Source organism: Musa acuminata, chromosome BXJ2-7 (genome assembly GCF_036884655.1).
Source record: "Musa acuminata AAA Group cultivar baxijiao chromosome BXJ2-7, Cavendish_Baxijiao_AAA, whole genome shotgun sequence".
In the NCBI taxonomy this organism is placed as follows: domain Eukaryota; kingdom Viridiplantae; phylum Streptophyta; class Magnoliopsida; order Zingiberales; family Musaceae; genus Musa; species Musa acuminata.
Window position 1 is genome coordinate 26506668 of NC_088344.1, and position 17765 is coordinate 26524432.

The 17765-nt window shown below is 40.0% G+C and overlaps 2 protein-coding genes and 1 pseudogene across 3 annotated transcripts; 2 read left to right on the plus strand and 1 right to left on the minus strand.

The window, feature by feature from the left end:
• The first annotated feature begins 4886 nt into the window (after positions 1 to 4886).
• LOC135617467 (uncharacterized) lies at positions 4887 to 7535 on the plus strand. 2 transcript variants are annotated; one of them, XM_065117686.1, is made up of 5 exons: positions 4887 to 5744; positions 6477 to 6644; positions 6726 to 6876; positions 6958 to 7030; positions 7104 to 7535. In XM_065117686.1, exons 2-5 carry the CDS (start codon positions 6605 to 6607, stop codon positions 7362 to 7364), a joined length of 525 nt encoding a protein of 174 aa, XP_064973758.1. In that variant the 5' UTR covers positions 4887 to 5744; positions 6477 to 6604; the 3' UTR covers positions 7365 to 7535. The 2 variants fall into 2 exon arrangements, with proteins under 2 accessions (XP_064973758.1, XP_064973759.1); XM_065117687.1 differs by lacking the exon at positions 4887 to 5744 and having other exon boundaries at positions 6365 to 6644; positions 6744 to 6876.
• A 145-nt stretch (positions 7536 to 7680) lies between these two features.
• LOC135617466 (uncharacterized) lies at positions 7681 to 12342 on the plus strand (annotated as a pseudogene).
• Positions 12343 to 13521: 1179 nt separating this feature from the next.
• On the minus strand, positions 13522 to 15992 carry LOC135617468 (pentatricopeptide repeat-containing protein At1g08070, chloroplastic-like). Its single transcript, XM_065117688.1, has one exon. It carries the CDS (start codon positions 15573 to 15575, stop codon positions 13563 to 13565), a length of 2013 nt encoding a protein of 670 aa, XP_064973760.1. The 5' UTR covers positions 15576 to 15992; the 3' UTR covers positions 13522 to 13562.
• Positions 15993 to 17765: the final 1773 nt, after the last annotated feature.

A 17765-nucleotide genomic window follows, 5' to 3' on the forward strand; every position in this document is an offset into this window, starting at 1 on the left:
AATCTAACATTTTATTCTATTAACATAAAACATGTAATTTTCAAGAAAAATAATTATTCAAAAAAAAATACATCATGGAAAACATCAAGTAATTTCAAAATAAATTAAGGGAGTTTCAATAACCTCATCGTTGAAAGCCGTTAAGGCGTAATTTGCTACCTTGCCTTTCTTGATTTTCTCGTCATCTTCGGAGGAGCTCAATTCATCCCAATTTTTATTTTTCTTCTTGCGTTCAAAGCAAGTAGTTCCGTTCTTTTTGCTTTTTAATTTTTGTTTCATTTGTAGTTTAAGTTCATCATCACTTGAGCTTATGCTCGAGTGGTCTTCATGTGTTCTATGTCCCAAATCCTTCCTGTCCTTTGGAAGGTTATTCTCGAGTTTCCTTTTTATCACATTGTTCATTTCGTAGGTCATTAAAGACCCAATTAGTTCTTCGAGTGGAAATATTTTAAGAGTCTTGGCCTCTTGAATGGTTGTAACTTTTGGATCCCAACTCTTTGGAAGGGATCTTAAAATTTTAGTTACTAGTTCAAAGTTAGAAAAACCTTTACCAAGAGCTTTAAGTCCATTGATGACATCCGTGAAATGGGTGTACATGTCTCCGATGAACTCACTTGGTTTCATCCGGAAAAGTTTGTAAGAATGCACGAGAATGTTGATTTTGGACTCTTTCACTCGGTTAGTGCCTTCATAAGTGACATCAAGAATTCTCCAAATATCAAAAGCTGAATCACACATCAAAACGTGATTAAATTCATTTTTGTCAAGTGCACAATATAAGGCATTCATAGCCTTTGCATTTAGAGAAAACATCTTCTTCTCCAAATCATTCCAATGGTTTATTGGAAGAGAAGACATTTCAAATCCATTTTCAACTATGTGTCATAAATTCAAATCCAAAGAAAGCAAGAAAACTCTCAATCGAGTTTTCCAACAAGTGTAGTTTGTCCCATTGAAAAAGGGAGGATGAATGAGAGAGTAACCCTCTTGAAGGCTGAAAAGAGTCATTTCTATTTGGATGTTAAACCAAAGTAGAAAACCATGACTCTGATACCAATTGTTAGGATTGAAGCGGCACTAAGAGGGGGGGGTGAATTAATGCAGCGAATTAAAACTCGTAAGTTTGAAAACGATTTCGTAAATGCATAGAGATTTTGATTCAACAAAGAATGACTTAGTAAAAGTAGCTCGAGTAAAGTAAGGAGATAAAAACTAAAAGCTTGCTGCTACGTAAATAACAGTTTCAGAAAAATAAACACTCACACATTCAAGGAACACACCAATTTAAAGTGGTTTGGTCAAATGACCTACATCCACTTGCGAAGCCTTCTTCGATGAGGCTCTTAACTTTCACTAGCAAATCACTTTAAAGGAGAAGGACAAATACCCCTCTTACAACCTTTTACAAGTGGTTCACACTCTTACAAATTTTTAAAGAGAAAGAGGGAGGTGAACACTCAAGCTATTAAAAATAAGACTTGCTAAAGACTTTGCTAAGGCTTTATCTCAATCTCTAACTTCTCAAAGGTTGTATTCTCTACTAAGAATTGAGGGATATTTATAGGCCCTAAGAGGATTCAAATTTGGGTTCCAAATTTGAATTACTTTTGGGCTTTTCGATGTTGGCGGTGCCACCGCCTGTCAGTGTTTGACACTGACAGTGTACTAGCAGTGCCACCGTCGGACCTCTCAGGTTCTGGGCGGTGCCACCGTCCAGCCAGGCAGTACCACCACCCGATCCTTCGGGTTCTAGGTGGTGCCACCACCCAGTCCAACGGTGCCACCACCCGACCTTACGGGTCACTGATTGGGCTTCAAATCTGGCCTAAACCAGGTCAAATTCGGGCCCAATTGGCCCCTAACCAGGATATAAGATTATTTCTTAATCCTAACCCTAATTACATGCAATCTACGAAAACAAGACATGATCCTAAGTAGATCTTTTAACCGGCAACGTCGAGTTTCCTTCCGACGAGCTTTCTGGCGATCTTCCAACGGACCTCCGATACACCCTCGGATTTCTTCCAACGGACTCCTAGTAGGCTCCCAATCTTATGGCGAGTTTAGCAAGTCTTTGGCAAGTAGCCGAGCCTTCTCGGTGATCTCTGTGAACGTCTGACGATCTCTTCGACGGACTTCCAAAAACTTCGACAAGTCCCCGATTTCTTCTCGGTTGGTTCCGGCAGCACTTCCGATGAATCTTCGGACTCTTGGCGGACTTCGAACACCCATTGAACTTGACTCCAGTAGACTTGCTTTATGTCTTCAAGCTATCGTAGTTAATCTTGCATATGTAAAACAAAACTTCAATCTAGACAATTACTCGTAAGCAATTAATCAATTTGTCCGACATCTCATTGGTCCCTCAACGCTTCGTCCGATTCTTCGGCTCATCGTCCTCTCTTGCGGCCTATTGCCCAATCGGCCAATTGACTTTGCAACTTCGATATCCTTGGTGCAATACCCGCTCTTCTTGGCCCGATGCCCGAATCCACGGCCCGAAGCCTTCTGTCGATACGTCGACCGATCCACCGGCCCGACGTCCAATCTTCTAACATGTTTCTCTGGCCCAACATGATTTTCCTGCTTTAATTGTCTCAACCTGATCGAAGCATCCTACGTCACTCAAAATGTAGATTAAATCATAAACACATATCAAGTGGTTTCATTATAAAAATATGAGATTCAATAGTTTTGCATATAAAAACCCGATTAAATTCATTTTTATCAAGAGCACAAAATAAAGCATTCATCGCTTTAGCATTCAAAGAGAAAGTCTTTTTTTCCAAATCATTCAATTCATTCTTTGGTTTGGAAGACTTCTCAAAACCGCTTTCAACAATGTTCCACAACTCGAAATTCATAAAGCAAGAAAATTCTCATTCTAGTTTTCCAATATATGTAGTCTGTCCCATTGAACATAGAAGGACAAGTGATAGAATGACCCTGTTTATTACTAGTGAAAGCTATCTCTTTTGGGTTTTAGACCAAATAGAGAGTAACCTTGCTCTGATACCAATTGTTAGGATCAAGTCGCACTAAGAGGGAGGGTGAATTAGTGCTTTCGATAAAAATCAATTTTAGAAAATCTTTGTTCAGTGAAAACGATAATGAAAGTGTGATTGACTTGGAGTAAGTGAACTAAGAAATTAACTCAAAATATAATAGCAATGAAAAAAAGAAAGAAAGTGTAAACCGAATTTATAGTGATTCAGTCATCGTGACCTATGTCCAATCCCGATTCCTCCTCCGTTGAGGCCACTAGCGTCCACTAACAGTCTTTCTTCGATAGGTGAATATCAACTACCCTCTTACAACTCTTTCTCATTTTCACAGGTTTAAGAGACAACCTTTACAAGCATCACACCCCTCTTAAAATGATCATAAAACTAAAGAATGAAGAGGATACTTAGCACTTTTTTAATATTTTTAAAACTCAAAATCTCAAGACTTTTATTTACAGTTTTATTGGTTTTTTATGTAGAAAAAAATGGGGTATTTATAGGCCCTAATGGCTTAAAAAATGGAGCCAAAAAGTACCATCGCCATTATTTTGTTGCTCTTTGATGTAGGAAAGAGTGGGGTATTTCATTGCTCTTTCCGAGGTACTAGCAGTACCACCGTCATTATTGGGTAGTACCACTATCTAATCTAGGCGGTACCATCGTCTGACAAAACCTCGAAGACTGGACTCTAGTGGTACCATCGCTTGGTAGCATTAATTGTCAATTGTACCACCACCTAGTCTGGGCGGTACCACCGCCCAAACCACCTGGGAAGCTGAGCCTTAGGCAGTTCCACTGCCTAGTTTGAGCGGTGCCATCGCCTGACGTGGCTCCAAGTGGCTGAATGGGCCATCCAACTAGCCCAATTCACCCCTATTTTGGGCCTAGTTGGCCCCTAATTGAGTTAGTAGGATTTATCCCAAAACTAACTCAAATTAAAGTCCTAACTATGATAGTTAAGGCTAAAACAATTACGAAACAAGCAATCTAAGTTATCTGACACGTTAATTGTTCAACCGAACTCTCGGTGAACTTCCGACAAACTCCCGACAATCTTTCGGTGAGCTTTTGGCAAACTTCAGATGAGCTTTTGGTGAAATCCTAGGGAACTTCTAGCGAGCTTTCACTACATTATCCAATCCTTCGGTGTATCCCCTGATTTATCCGACCTGATGACTTCGATCTAACATTCGATTCTTCTTTAATTGTTTTACCTTTTTCACGATCGTAATTAGTTTTGTATCACTTATCTCAACACATGGATTAGATCATTAATTCATCGATTGATTTAATCATCAAAATCTGAAATTTAATATTTAATTATTATGATTTTAATATGTTAAGCTACTAAAATTTTCATATATCATATTTAGCCTTATATATTAGTCAATGTAAGAGAGTTTAATTTTAAAGATAGTTCAAAATTTAGATCCGATGGATTAATTAATCAAATCAATTTATTAATAATTCGTTAATACAAGGTGAAATATGACGTTTGGATCCGATGAAAATAAGAATAAAATAATTTTTTTAACATTATCAAGGGTGCTCCATAAAAAAAATTTAAAATTGATAAGTTCTATAAAAAATATCAAACTTAGAATTTTTTTCAAAAATTCATCCCATATATATTAATAAGTTTAATATTTAATTAAAATTTTATTGGGTGTTTGGAGCACTTCATCACAGTGTACTTTTCGATGATGAAAATATACCAACTAAATCACATAAAAAGAATATTTTTAATCATATAATTTACATAATCAGGTTGGAAAAATATTAATTATACAAATGAAAATAGTTAGAACTGAAAAAGGTGATCTAACATATTAAATAGGCTCAAATAATGATTTTTATTTCTTTTTCCCTGGAAAAGGCGATTGATTTGCCGTAAGACTCCGCGCTTAACTGGCGGAGAACACGACTATCGCGGTCTAGCCGGGCCACTCGATCCGCCCTGCTCACCCTCCTCCAGCCGTCGACGGTGGACGCCGCCGCCTCTAGTTCGCTTGGTGCAGGTCGGGACCGCCCGGATCCGCCCGCGGACGGGCCGGATCCCGCCTTACACCAACTGAATCGGAGCCGGAGGGCGACCATCTATCTCGACCTTCCGCGGCTCCGCGTCGCGGGATCTCCTCTCCCGAAAGATCCGATCGCGAGTCTTTTCTTTGCTTACCGTATGCTTTCTTTCTGTTCCTCGTGCCGATCTCTCTACTCGTGAAAGGTCAGATTGTTTTACCGGATTTGGGTCTTTCTCGAACAATATGTTGCTTAAACCGTGGAAAGCATCTTCGAAAGATGTAATCTTTACCAACGTTTCGACTGGAGGTATGTTTTCATAGCATGATTCATGTTAAAGATTAATGAGCTTCGGATCTTGTCACTGTAATTTAGTAAATTTGCATTCTATCTGCAAGAAACTATGTGTGTTGATCAAATGTGTGTGTAATTGTTGCACCCCGTTGTTCTTCAGTGGAATCTGGGTATCCGTGACAGACAAGTTTGAGTTTGATTCCAGTTCAGCAGATTGAATAGTTGCTAATCTCCTTAGCCACCTTCAACAGACTCAAGTTCTTCCATCTGTTCCTCTCTTCCCCTTTTGCTTCTGAGTTGACAAAGTAATTGTATTCTAGTGCAGTCTTGCCTTCGAACTTATAAGTTTCTGCTAGAACAGTTCCTGTTCATCGATGCAGCTGCACACAAGATGATCTCAATTCCTGGTTAAAGTTAAAAAAAAAGGTGAATTTCTGATGCAAGGGTTTTTTTTTTTTAACAGCCTATTTAGTAAATATTATTAATAATATTATAAAAAATAAAATTTCTATAGGACGAATTTCCAGAAAAAATCTTAGGTTTTTGGGTTTAATAGTTAAAATATTCATTTTCCCCCCTTAATTTTTTTATTTAATAGTTAGAATATTGTTTTCCTCCTTTTTCCTTCGGATCTGTTTATAAAATTAACGGCCTAATTATAATATTTTTATATTATGTTATAGTGTTTTTAGTAATATAAAAAAATATTACAATGCAGTATAAAAATATTATAACATAATATTTTTATAAATTTTATAAAAACATTATTATGTTTATAGTATTTCCATGATGGGGTATAGCGTTTTCAATAATATTAGACAAGCACTGCACTATTATGCAGTAAAAAACACTGTAACACAGTGTTTTTGTTTTCAACATGTTAGAGAACACTAAAACACACTATAAAAATATAATAATATAATATTTTTTAAATATTATTAAAAATATCATCATATAGTATAAAAATATGAATTGGAGTACTCTTAGAAGTATTTCGGGTATTAGATAAAAAGATAAGAAAACGTAGTTGGAGAATTCTGAAAATAGGAGGCCGAGAAAATATTTTAAAAAACAGATTTTTTTTTTTTTTGAAATTTATCCCTTTAGATATATATTTCTTTATCTCTTTGGATTTGATCGTGTTTTGTTACGGTTCAGATATTTAGCTTCCGGTGCTGCCAATTGTTGCCGCGTGTAAGCTGTTCACTGGCTTCAAGGTAACATATTTCTTTATCTCTTCCCCATCCCCCTCTCTTTCTCTCAGTTCTTTTGCCCTCGACTGCACCATGGGTCAGCTCTTCTCCTCCATCGGAGGCAAGTTCCAACGTGAGTGCCCTATCTCTCCATCTTCTCGTCCCAAACCTCTCTCACTTTCCTTCTAAGAGTTATTCGCCTTTGAATGAGCAGGAGCAGGAGCAGGAGCAGGAGCAGGGAACGGATGGCGCGAGAGGCAGCTGAGGAAGATTGCTGATGAGGCCTTCGACCGCATCAGAACCGATTCGCACGACGACCGGCTCACCTTCCAAGACCTATACATCGCCGTCCTCTACGCCTACAAGTACCATCTCCCTGCTCTCTCACACACTCTCTCTAAGGAAGAATCGATGATGACCCTCTTCCTGCTGCTTGCTCCTTGCAGTGACATCAACAAGTTCCTCCCGGGGCCTCACAACGACCCCCCCTCGAAGGAGAAGCTGAAAGCAATGATGGAGGTCAGCTTGGTTTGCAACTCTCCTCCTCATTCCATCGTTACAGTTCTTCAGACCACGCTTTATCTTCGTGCAGGAGTACGACATCAACCTGGACGGCTTGCTCGACCGCGAGGAGTTCGCAGAGCTGATGAGGAAGCTTACGGCCGATACCGTGAGGTCGGTGGGGCAAAATCTACTGATTGGACTGGTGTTGGTGCCGACAATAGCGCTGCTGGCCAAGAGGGCCACCGAGGGGTTTCCGGTCGTGGGCAAGGTGGCGCAGAGAACGCCCAATTTTGTGTATGCCTCCATTGTCGCTCTTGGAGTTGTGCTGGTCCAAAAGCCAAACTGCTGATCCAGTGATCTGTAGCATGTTGGCACACACTCACGTCTGATTCTTAGCAGCAGAAATGAGTCTTTCTGTGAGTGATTGCTGGCTTATAGTGCTCCCAACTATGTGTTAAAACAGAGTTATGCTTGTTGCTCAGCTAATATTACATTTAACAGAGGGTTGGGAGTGGATTTAGTTGGCAAGAGATATCTGGGATTGGCTTCATGAATCATGGTTAGTAAAATAACAAGAATGTGATGCATGGTTAGACAAGGCTCCTGGTCTTTTGAGTTAACCAATTTGAGGCAAGAATATCCTTTTTTTTATGGAACAATTACCAATCATAAAATGTCAATAAAAATAAATATTTAGCCACAAATATTTTACTTACAAGAAATTTGTGATAAAAAACTAACTATTTTGACGCCGTATGATCTTTGTCATTTCTTTGAATCCTGAGTTTGTGCGCTTCCAGGAAATACTTCTTACTGATTTTTTTGGTGGCAATTGTGGGCATAAGTATTTTTGCCCTATTATTTTATTTTCTGATGTCTGATGGTTGAATTGGATTGAGATTGGTAGGAAAGATTGGATCTTTGACTAGTTTATGGAGTTCGAAGTTCCCATGCAGAAGGAAGTTGAAACCTTTGATTTCATATCAGTGTTGTGATTGTGTTCTAATGAATGCCTGAATTGTGGCTTTGCTAGTCTTTGGAGATTTTTATTCTGAATCTGCAGGGATAGAAATTTCATGAAATTTGTGGGACGGCTTTTCTTTTCCTTTTGGTATAAATGGTGATATAGGTACCTGCAGTTTTATCCTAGTTGATCGATAAGTTATTGTTCCATGGTTATATTTGAGTTGTTTCAAGTCTTTTGCATGGATCAGATCAAGAAATACGATTGGATGTAATAAATTAGGTTGCATTTGTTGGAATACTGTTTGACATGTATAATTTCAAAACGAAAATTATCCAACAGTGAAGATTATATTGTAGCAAGGAACGGGTACTGGTTAGTGAAAAACTTTCTTATCTTAGTTATGGATGGGTTTTTCAATTTCAAGCATTGGTTGTCATTCATGCCATTTAAGTTGAATGTCTCTAAGAAGAAAATGCTTTCTTGAATGTGTATTACCAACGTGTAAAATTGGTAAATATCTCAACATTAAGAAAGTCCATCACAGTGATTATTGTGGGTAGATTGTTTGTTCGGTTAGTGTTCTTTTGTTACTGCAACTGCTCTTTCAAATGAAACAATTCAAACATATTTATTACGGCAATCAAAATTTTCCTGAATGTTTTGCCTGTAGTATCTGAGCATTGCACCTAAACCAGAACTTATTTAATTACTCAGATTCATTATTTTCTGTGGGTTATGTATGCCACATGTCCTAGTCCTGCGTGCAATTTTGACATTATGGAATCGGTACTCAGTACTCACCATGGCTCATGTTACAGATAAAATTATTCTGATTTTACTCCTGAAGCTAGGTTCTTCCACATTCTTTACATTGATATTTCTCTCTAGAAGAATTCCTTCTTGGCTACTACAATGTTTGAACTTCCATACATCTCCATGAAAGAAATTTTGGTTGAACTTCCTATGTTTCTTTTTGTCTTTTGTATTTTATCATTATGTGCTTTAATTAGATTCACATGTAAACAACTCTTATTGGTTCAATTGGATTTACTTTGCTAGAGAAGTTTATTTTCTTTTTAATATTGTAAATATACAATATAATATATCTACCATCTCACAGGGTCTTTTGGTTCCATGTTTGCCTTTTCCTAGAGAGTGATTGTTGATGCTCTCGTAAGGTTGCTCTTTTCCAACTTCGAGTCTGACTGGTAAAAGCATGCCCACCCCTTGTGGGGGGCAATTCAGAGCTTGCATTGTAGGGGCCTCATGCAGTTTGTCATCCATTTTATGATTGTTTTCACTGTTTGTGGCACCGTTTATTCCCATACAAGTGATAGAATTGTAAGATACTAAATACAGTATCTAGGCCTATTAATCAATTTGATATGACCTGATTGAATGATAATTCATCCAATTTTAGTTGGATATTGACTAGCATGTTAATCCAATAATTTGGTTAATGACCTCATCTAATCATTTGAGTATTAGGTAAATTGAGTGGAAAACCATAATTTGATATTGTTTATTCTTTTAAATAATAGTAATGGTATTTTGCATATGTTTTGAGAAAATTGATATACCATAATAAGAGTTTATGATCTAATGATGATATGCTTGGATACAAACTTTTAGCTATGGGATTGTCATATATGATAGGAGAAGAATAATATTATTATGAAGGATTCTGATTGAACCCAACTTATTCCATTTACAGTTTTATCACAATGCATACATATGGTTGTACATGTATGGTGGTTGTTTCTTTCCTTATATTTGCTAACCTCATCTCTTGAATTCTAGAATGGCTTGTTATGGTCCTCATTTATTTACCTATGCAAATAAAAACATGAGTAAACTATGAGACTTCCTCTCTGCATGCAGGGGTAAGGATTACATATATTGATTCTCCCACCTGATACTGGGAGACATCTCATGTACAGGACATTCCTTTTCACGTAAAGCTGTGTTCCCTGCAGCTAGGAATGGCACATATGCTTTGTCTTTGTTCTTTGTAATAATGGACTAAGATATCCGGGATGCATGTGAGCTTGAACAAGAGGTATTTAGATTTGATTTTGGTCAACATGTTTTATAAGTTCCACATTGTTAATGATTTGCCATTTATGGTGACTTGACTTTTGTTTAATATAGTAAGAAGCTATATATGGCATATCAGTAATGTGAACTAGTTTGCACTCAGATCAATTGGGATAAGCTGATCCCTAGTGTTGATTTCTGCACCAAGCAATTTACATAGAAGTCCACCCCCTAGCTCTTGCCCAACCCAAATGTATTGTGTTTACAACAGTGCAGAAAGATTGTTGTTGTTGTTCTCATTTTTGTGGAAGCATCCAGCATCGTTAGACTTAGAAGTTTCAAAGCTGATCACTTTATGCAGTGTGTTGTTTTCTTTTGTCTTTCCATAGACAGTGCAGAAAGATTGTTGTTGTTGTTCTCAATTTTGTGTAAGCATCTAGCATCTTTAGAAGTTTCAAAGCTGATCACTTTAGGAAGTGTGTTGTTATCTTTTGTCTTTCCACAAAAGATTGTTGTTTTTCTCACAAGACATACTCAAAGACATAAATTGTTGTTTTTCTCACAAGACATACTCAAAGATGGAGCTCTTTGGTGGCTTTCTATGTGAATCATGGTCATCTGAGAATTTGTACTCTCATCCGGATGCTCAAAGGTGTCCATTTCTGAGGAATATTAATGAGCCAACAAACTTTTCCTTCTCAGCATCTTTTAATTCTCCTTTCCCAGTAAGTTTATGCTCTATCTTTGCATGCTACGATAGAAATTACATGGATGACATATGTTCCCGCTCTGTTATCTCCTTTATTTTTCTTTCTAGATACAAGGAGCAAAGGGTCCAATCTTTGAAGATGGACCCAGTTTCAATATGGCATTCAAGCTTTTCCATGGGCACAATGGAGTTCTCCCACTTTCAGACAAATCATATATGCATGAGGAGAATGTGGAACCTATGCCTGTCATGCAGTTTAACCCCTAGGCATGGAAAGCTGCTTCAATTGGTCTCTCAGCTGTTGGCCTAGGAGGACCCTTTGGTTTTGATTTCTTCTCAAAAAAGTGGAACGAGAATAAGAAATCCTCCAAGAAGGATCATTCTCAACAGGTCAGGAACCTGCTCTTGCTTCATTCATCCCTCATTTTGAATTTTTAATTAAGTTGTATATTTATTAGCTACATTAGTTACTTGACAGCCCAAATATATAATCATCACATGTGATCATCCGGACTGTTAATTCCATAAATTTTCGCATTAAAATTTTTTTATGAAAGGTATATGAGTTGACATCCCCTTCTAGAGTGATCGAGTCACCAAATTCTTTTTCTTTCAACTTTCAGAGAAAATGATGCAAAATTTCTTTTACATGCACATATATATATTATCATTTGACTTTATTGTGCCCATCCACTTTCTTTTGGTACACATGTTTCAGAGGGAAGGTGGCGGCACATCACATGAATCATTAAGCTATGAGTGGCTCAGAACAGGGCAATGCCCAATTGCAAAGTCTTATAGAGCAGTGAGTGGTGTCTTGCCTCTTGTAGCAAAGATACTACAGCCACCACCTGGAATTAAACTAAAATGCCCCCCTGCTGTGGTGGCTGTCCGAGCAGCATTAGCTCGTACTGCCCTGGTGAAGACTCTCCGTCCTCAGCCATTGCATGCAAAAATGTTGGCGGTTGCTTTGCTAGGCATGGCTGCGAATGTGCCCCTTGGTGTGTGGAGAGTGCATACCGAAAAGTTCTCACCTCAGTGGTTTGCTGCGGTCCATGCAGCCGTGCCATTTATTGCGATGCTCAGGAAGTCAGTCGTCATGCCCAAGACCACTATGGCACTGACCATAGCAGCTTCAATCTTAGGCCAGACAATTGGTTCGAGGGCTGAGTGGCTCCAGCTTAAGTCAGCAGCAGCCAAGGACCCAAGCAACATGAACCAGGCAGCGATAGGTCTCAAAATAAGCGGAAACTGCGGTGACGATGAGGCAAGAGTCTGGAAGTCTCTTCCGCTTAAGGTGGCTGGCCCAGGCTCATCGTCAGTTACATCACCAACAGCAAGCATGTGTTTCTAAGGAGTGTTGTAACTAAGTTTCAGTATCTATAACTGTTCAAATGCTGTTTCATCCTCTGGAAGACTTTGCTTTACCGATTACTGGTATAGTATTTTCCTTGCAACATAGAGTTGTTACGTGCAGGAGCTGTGTCAAACTGTCATGCTTGTTTTACTCTGCTGCTGATATTATGTGCTGGATATGCCTGGTCTTGTTACTGAGTTGTGTTTTGATGAAACGAAGGCATTGTATATTTCTTTAGCTTATTGATTTTGTCACAACTGTTGTGCTTTGGCTGGAAATGTTGTGGTAGTAGTTGAATGGTGTTGGAGCAGGTATGACTTGAGGGTTATGGTTTAGGTCTTTTTTTTTTCTGATTCTGCTTTCTTTTTCTGTCACTAGAAGTTGCATTCTCAAAAATTCACTCTTAGAACTTCACTTGTTTTGAAGGTACAAGCACAGATAGGTACAGATCAAGAAGAAAGTTGGTGATTAGTTTGAGCCCTAATTTCTCATGACCGAGTATCTTTTACATCAGCATAAGGTCTGGACCTATCTTCTTCTATAGTGTTTATTGGACAGAGATTTATTAGGAAAGAGGATAAGAAAGATTTCTCTCCAGTCAAATTTTAACTTTTATCAACAATTTAAAATTGTTTTCTATTTCATTAAAAAAGCACTGTATCTTTTGTTTCTTTTTTTTCCCTCTAACTTAAATGTTAGGATAAATCCTTGAAGTGTTTTGAGTATTTACTATCATCTATAACAGATTAGATGACACATACAAGCCTTACTAGGAGCATTAAAAAAAACAAAAGCTGAAAAAGACAAAGATGGAATTTCTTCCATAATTGTAACTATGATGTAATTCATTAATCTAATAATTTTTTAAAAAAAAATAATAAGTGATGATCCTAGGGGATGCAGTTAAGATTCCAACTTCGATGCTTATGATGATGATTGATTGAGGGATAAAATAAATTATAATAAAATAAAGATAAGAGGTTATGAGAAATAAGGATGTTCTTAATAATTGGAATATATATATATATATATATATATATATATATATATATATATATATATATATATATATATATATATATATATATATATATATATATATATATATATATATATATAATGATGGTAAACTCCTGCCGATATCAGTTGCTTCGTTCTTCCTGTCGCTTCCAACCCTCTCTCTCTCTCTCTCTCTCTCTCTCTCTCTCTCTCTCTCGCTTCTTGCTCCAAATCTCTTTCCTGTCCTCTTTGACTTCGTCTCCAACGGAGAGGAGCTCACTGCAGATGACAGTCGCTTCTGCTAGATCAATTTCTCATTCATTATATTCTTGATCCGCAACCTGCAACCTGCATGGTGTTGTGTGGAGATAGGGATGCAAATTACCGGACCCGCTACATGCTCGATGATATGACCCGCCTCTTCTGCCGCGGTAATGTGCATATTACTTCATCTCCTTCGTGTTCTATTACCTGCTGTTTACCAAAACTCATTACATGAACACCACCCATTCTTGAACCGATGAAACCTGTAGCGATCCCTGAGGACGATCTCCCTGTTGTACAATCTGGACACGTACTTGATCACACTGTGGCAATCATGGCACACTCGGAGGTTCTTGACGATCCTCAGTGGCGTGTCGGGCCTCGTACCGATCAATCCGAATGCCATGGCCAACCTCTCGCTGTGGTGACGTGCTTCGTCCTGTGAAGAGTCGATGTTGAGGCGATGGGCGAACTCATCCACCATTGCGTATACCTCTTTCGCCTGTGGATGCAACTCCTCTCCCTTCCTGAACTCGTGAATCACGCCGTCTATCTCAATCAGGCTGCATCCCGGCGTCTTCCTCACCTTGTTCGCCCTCATTGCTTTCCTCATCCGGAGTCCGTCGCTGCGGCGATTTCCAGCGGTGTAGAGGTTGGACATGAGGACATAAGCTCCCTCCTCTTGAGGCTCGACATCGAGGAGGAGTTTCGCCACGGTCTCACCCAGTACTACGTCTCCGTGGTTCCTGCAAGCTCCCAGCAGAGACCCCCAGATGAAGGCGTCGGGCTCCATCGGCATGCTCGAGATTAGGTCTTGTGCTTTGTCGAGCCGCCCTGCTCGTCCGAACATGTCGACCACGCAACCGTAGTGCTCGATCTGCGGTGCGAGGCCGTACACCGCGGACATGCTCTCGAAGTGGCGGAGGCCGACGTCGACCAAGCCGGCGTGGCTGCACGCCGACAGGACGCCGACGAACGTGACTTCATTTGGCTTCACGCCGGCTGATGACATGGCGGCGAAGAGTTCCAACGCCTCCTCTCCCCGGCCGTGCATGGCAAGCCCGACGATCATGCTGGTGTAGGTGTACACGTCTTTGTGAGCCATGCCGCCGAAGACTTCCATGGCCCGATCTATCCTTCCACATTTGGAGTACATGTCGACCAAGGCGTTCCCCGTGATTCCGTCCGCCTCGATGCCGTTCCTGTTGATGTAGGCATGAACCCACTGGCCCAGATCGAGCGCTCCGAGGCTCGCGCACGAGTTGAGCACCCCGACCAACGTGAAAGCGTCGGGCTCGATGCCTTGGCGCTGCATTTGGCGAAACAACTCCAAAGCCTGCTTGAATTCCTTATTGTTAACAAGCCCGGAGATAATGGAGTTCCAGGAGACGACATTCCTCACAGGCATTTCGTTGAACAACTGGTAAGCCGAATCGACGTCCCCACACTTGGAGTACATGTCCACCAAAGCATTGCCGACGAAGACATCCATGTCGATCTCACGGGCACCGATGTACCGGTGCAGATTCCTCCCCAGTTCCAAGTCCCCGAGTTCCGCACAAGCCGACAGCACTGCCACCATGGTCACCCCATCCGCTCTCAAGTTCTCACTCATCATTTCTTCGAACACTTTTACCGCCTTCTTTGCCAAACCCGCCTTCGTATACCCTGAGATCAAAGTAGTCCAAGAGACCAAGTCTTTCTCAGGAAATCCATCGAACAACTTCTGTATGGAACGGACCTCCCCACAAACAGCATACAAGCTCATGAGGTTGTTCCTAACGAACACATTGGCGTCGAGCCCCATCTTGATGGCATGAGCATGAAGGGCTTCCCCCGCCTGCAATGCTTGGGAATTGGCGAAGAGCTTGAGAAGGTAAGGGAAGGTAAAACTGTCAGGACGAAGGTCCTTTTCGAGCATGTCCTCGTAGAACATTATGGAAATGGAGACCGAGCTTCTGTTGCTACGGGACAAGCTGTGGAAGACGGTGTTGTACATGAGCAGGCTCGGGTTATCGATGTGGGCAAGGAGGGACCGGGCGTGGGCGATGTGTGGGGAGGAGGAGAGAGCACAGAAGGAGAGGATCTTTGCGAGGACCGGAGGAGATTGGAGGGAGGGAGTCTTGAGGATGGCGGCTTGGATTTGCTTGAGCTCGTCCATGGATCGTATGGTGTCCAATTTGTGAGGGAGCTGCAGCGGCGGGGTAGATACTGATGAGAAGGCCATGGCTCTCCCGACAACTGCAGCAGAGGCCGACTATGGATTGTATCACCTGGCCTTCGCTACACTGTGGGCAGTAGTCAATGACACTAGATACTGATGAGACGTGGACGCCAAGGTTGTTACTCCCATCCGTTAACCTTTGAAGCGACCGGAATCCACATGTGGTTCTACTGCGAGCTTCCCCACCTGTATAGCCAATCATCACACGGGTTTGCGTCGGGCAGCGTGAAGGAGGGTAAATCCAGATGCAAATATAAGAAAGGAATATATGGTGGAAAGATTGATGACATTTAACACATAAGCACCTAAGAAAAGATGGCGAACCCTCTAGCCTTCCGTCCCAAATCAACCTCTCTACCCCCCCCATCTTCCCCAAATAAACCCCAAATTGCAGCATGGAGCAAGATAATAGTGAAGCATAATTGGACACGCAACTATATCCAAGACAATCACAAATCTGACCCAGGAAAGCATGTAGCTCAAGTGCAACACTATGATCTTTCTTTGACTACTTGTAATGGGGAAAGCTTCGAATCAAACCTAGGTCTAAAACCATTAATGGTCAAGGTGGTGCCAACCATTCTAAGCTAGATATGACATGCCACAACAAGAACATATAATGTCTTATAAATATGCATTCATGCCATACATTGCCTTTTCAGTTGCATCTACCTCCTTGACATATAATGTTTTATCGATTTACATGTGATCTATATGTCAACATGATGGATTTTGGTTTTGGCAAAACATCTTCCTTTAACCAGGGATTGATGAACGATACCACGATGTTTCAACTGTTTCAACTTGAAACAGCTAAAATCATGTGTCAAGCAAACTAGTAATGGTCCAAGTGAGGGTTGGTACACTAAACATCTAGGTTAGGATGATATACCTCTTCAAATCATCATGTAAAGCTCGTAAGCCAAATTAAACCACACTAGAACATCCATTTCTTAGTCTAATATTGGAATATCCATCTTCAAATTTTTTCTGTCAGTTATCCCTTATTACAAGCTGATCGGGTTGGAAACAGTCTTAATTCTTAACTTATATAATCTAAATTTTCCATGTACCATTGTTAATTATCACTTAACAACTGATTATTACGACTCTAGAATCTTAATCGATTTAAGAACAAATCATCCTTAATAGATCTTTATTACTGTTGAACAGCAGAATAATCATTCTTTTATTATCATTCCAAGACCGGTACACATTAAGTAATAATGTGTAAGCCAAGGATTAAAATTTTGTATTGTACCAATGTTACGAGCTTTGCTTGGTATAGTACGATATGACGTACCGAACGATATACCTAAAAATATAATAATTAATTTTAGTATCGAGTGGTATTAAATATATAAAAAATATATAAAAATCATAGCAATATAAAATGAAAATTAAGGGCACATTTGTGTGCTTCGTAGCCTTTATATATTGGGCCGAATCCTATTTGCAGAAGAGGGAGCAAAGAGCTGTGGCATCAAGAAAACGATGGTAGCGGGGGCCACAGCAAACGATGGTAGCGGGGGCCACAACAATGGAGCGGAGAAACAAGAAGAAGAAGGATAAATGGGAGCAAGGTCGTGCCCATGAAAGACATTGAACAAGGATAAGAAGAAAATCCATGGCAGCAAGATGTCAAGGAACAAGTGGAGAAGGAGGAGGTGACGCTCGACGACGGCAAGTCGTATAATCCCAACAAGGTGATGGTGAGCGGGATGTTAAATCTCGAATTTTGATAATGAAATTAATTGATGAGTTTGTGATCTAATCAACGTTTGAGAAAAGTGATACAGGACTAACTTCGATCTTGGAAAGACAAAACGATTAAAGCAAAAGAATCGGATATTGGGTCGGAGTCAAAGATCGAGCATCAGGCTAGAAGAATCAGACATTGCGCCAAGATCGGATGTTGCGAGAGTCAACATGCCGAAGGATCAAACAATACATCGAAGGAAAGCATGATGCACTAGGAGTTAAGAAGAACCAATGATATGTTGGACAACATAGAACTCTTGTCTTGTAATCGTTTATCTTGATCGTCGTAGTTTAGGTCTAAATTGAGTAAGTTTTGGGTATAACTATGCTAACTCAATTAGGGGCCCATTAGACCTGAATTAGAGTTAATTTGAGCCTATTCAATGACTCACAGTTGGGTCAAGCGATGACACTGCCAGACTAGGTGATGGA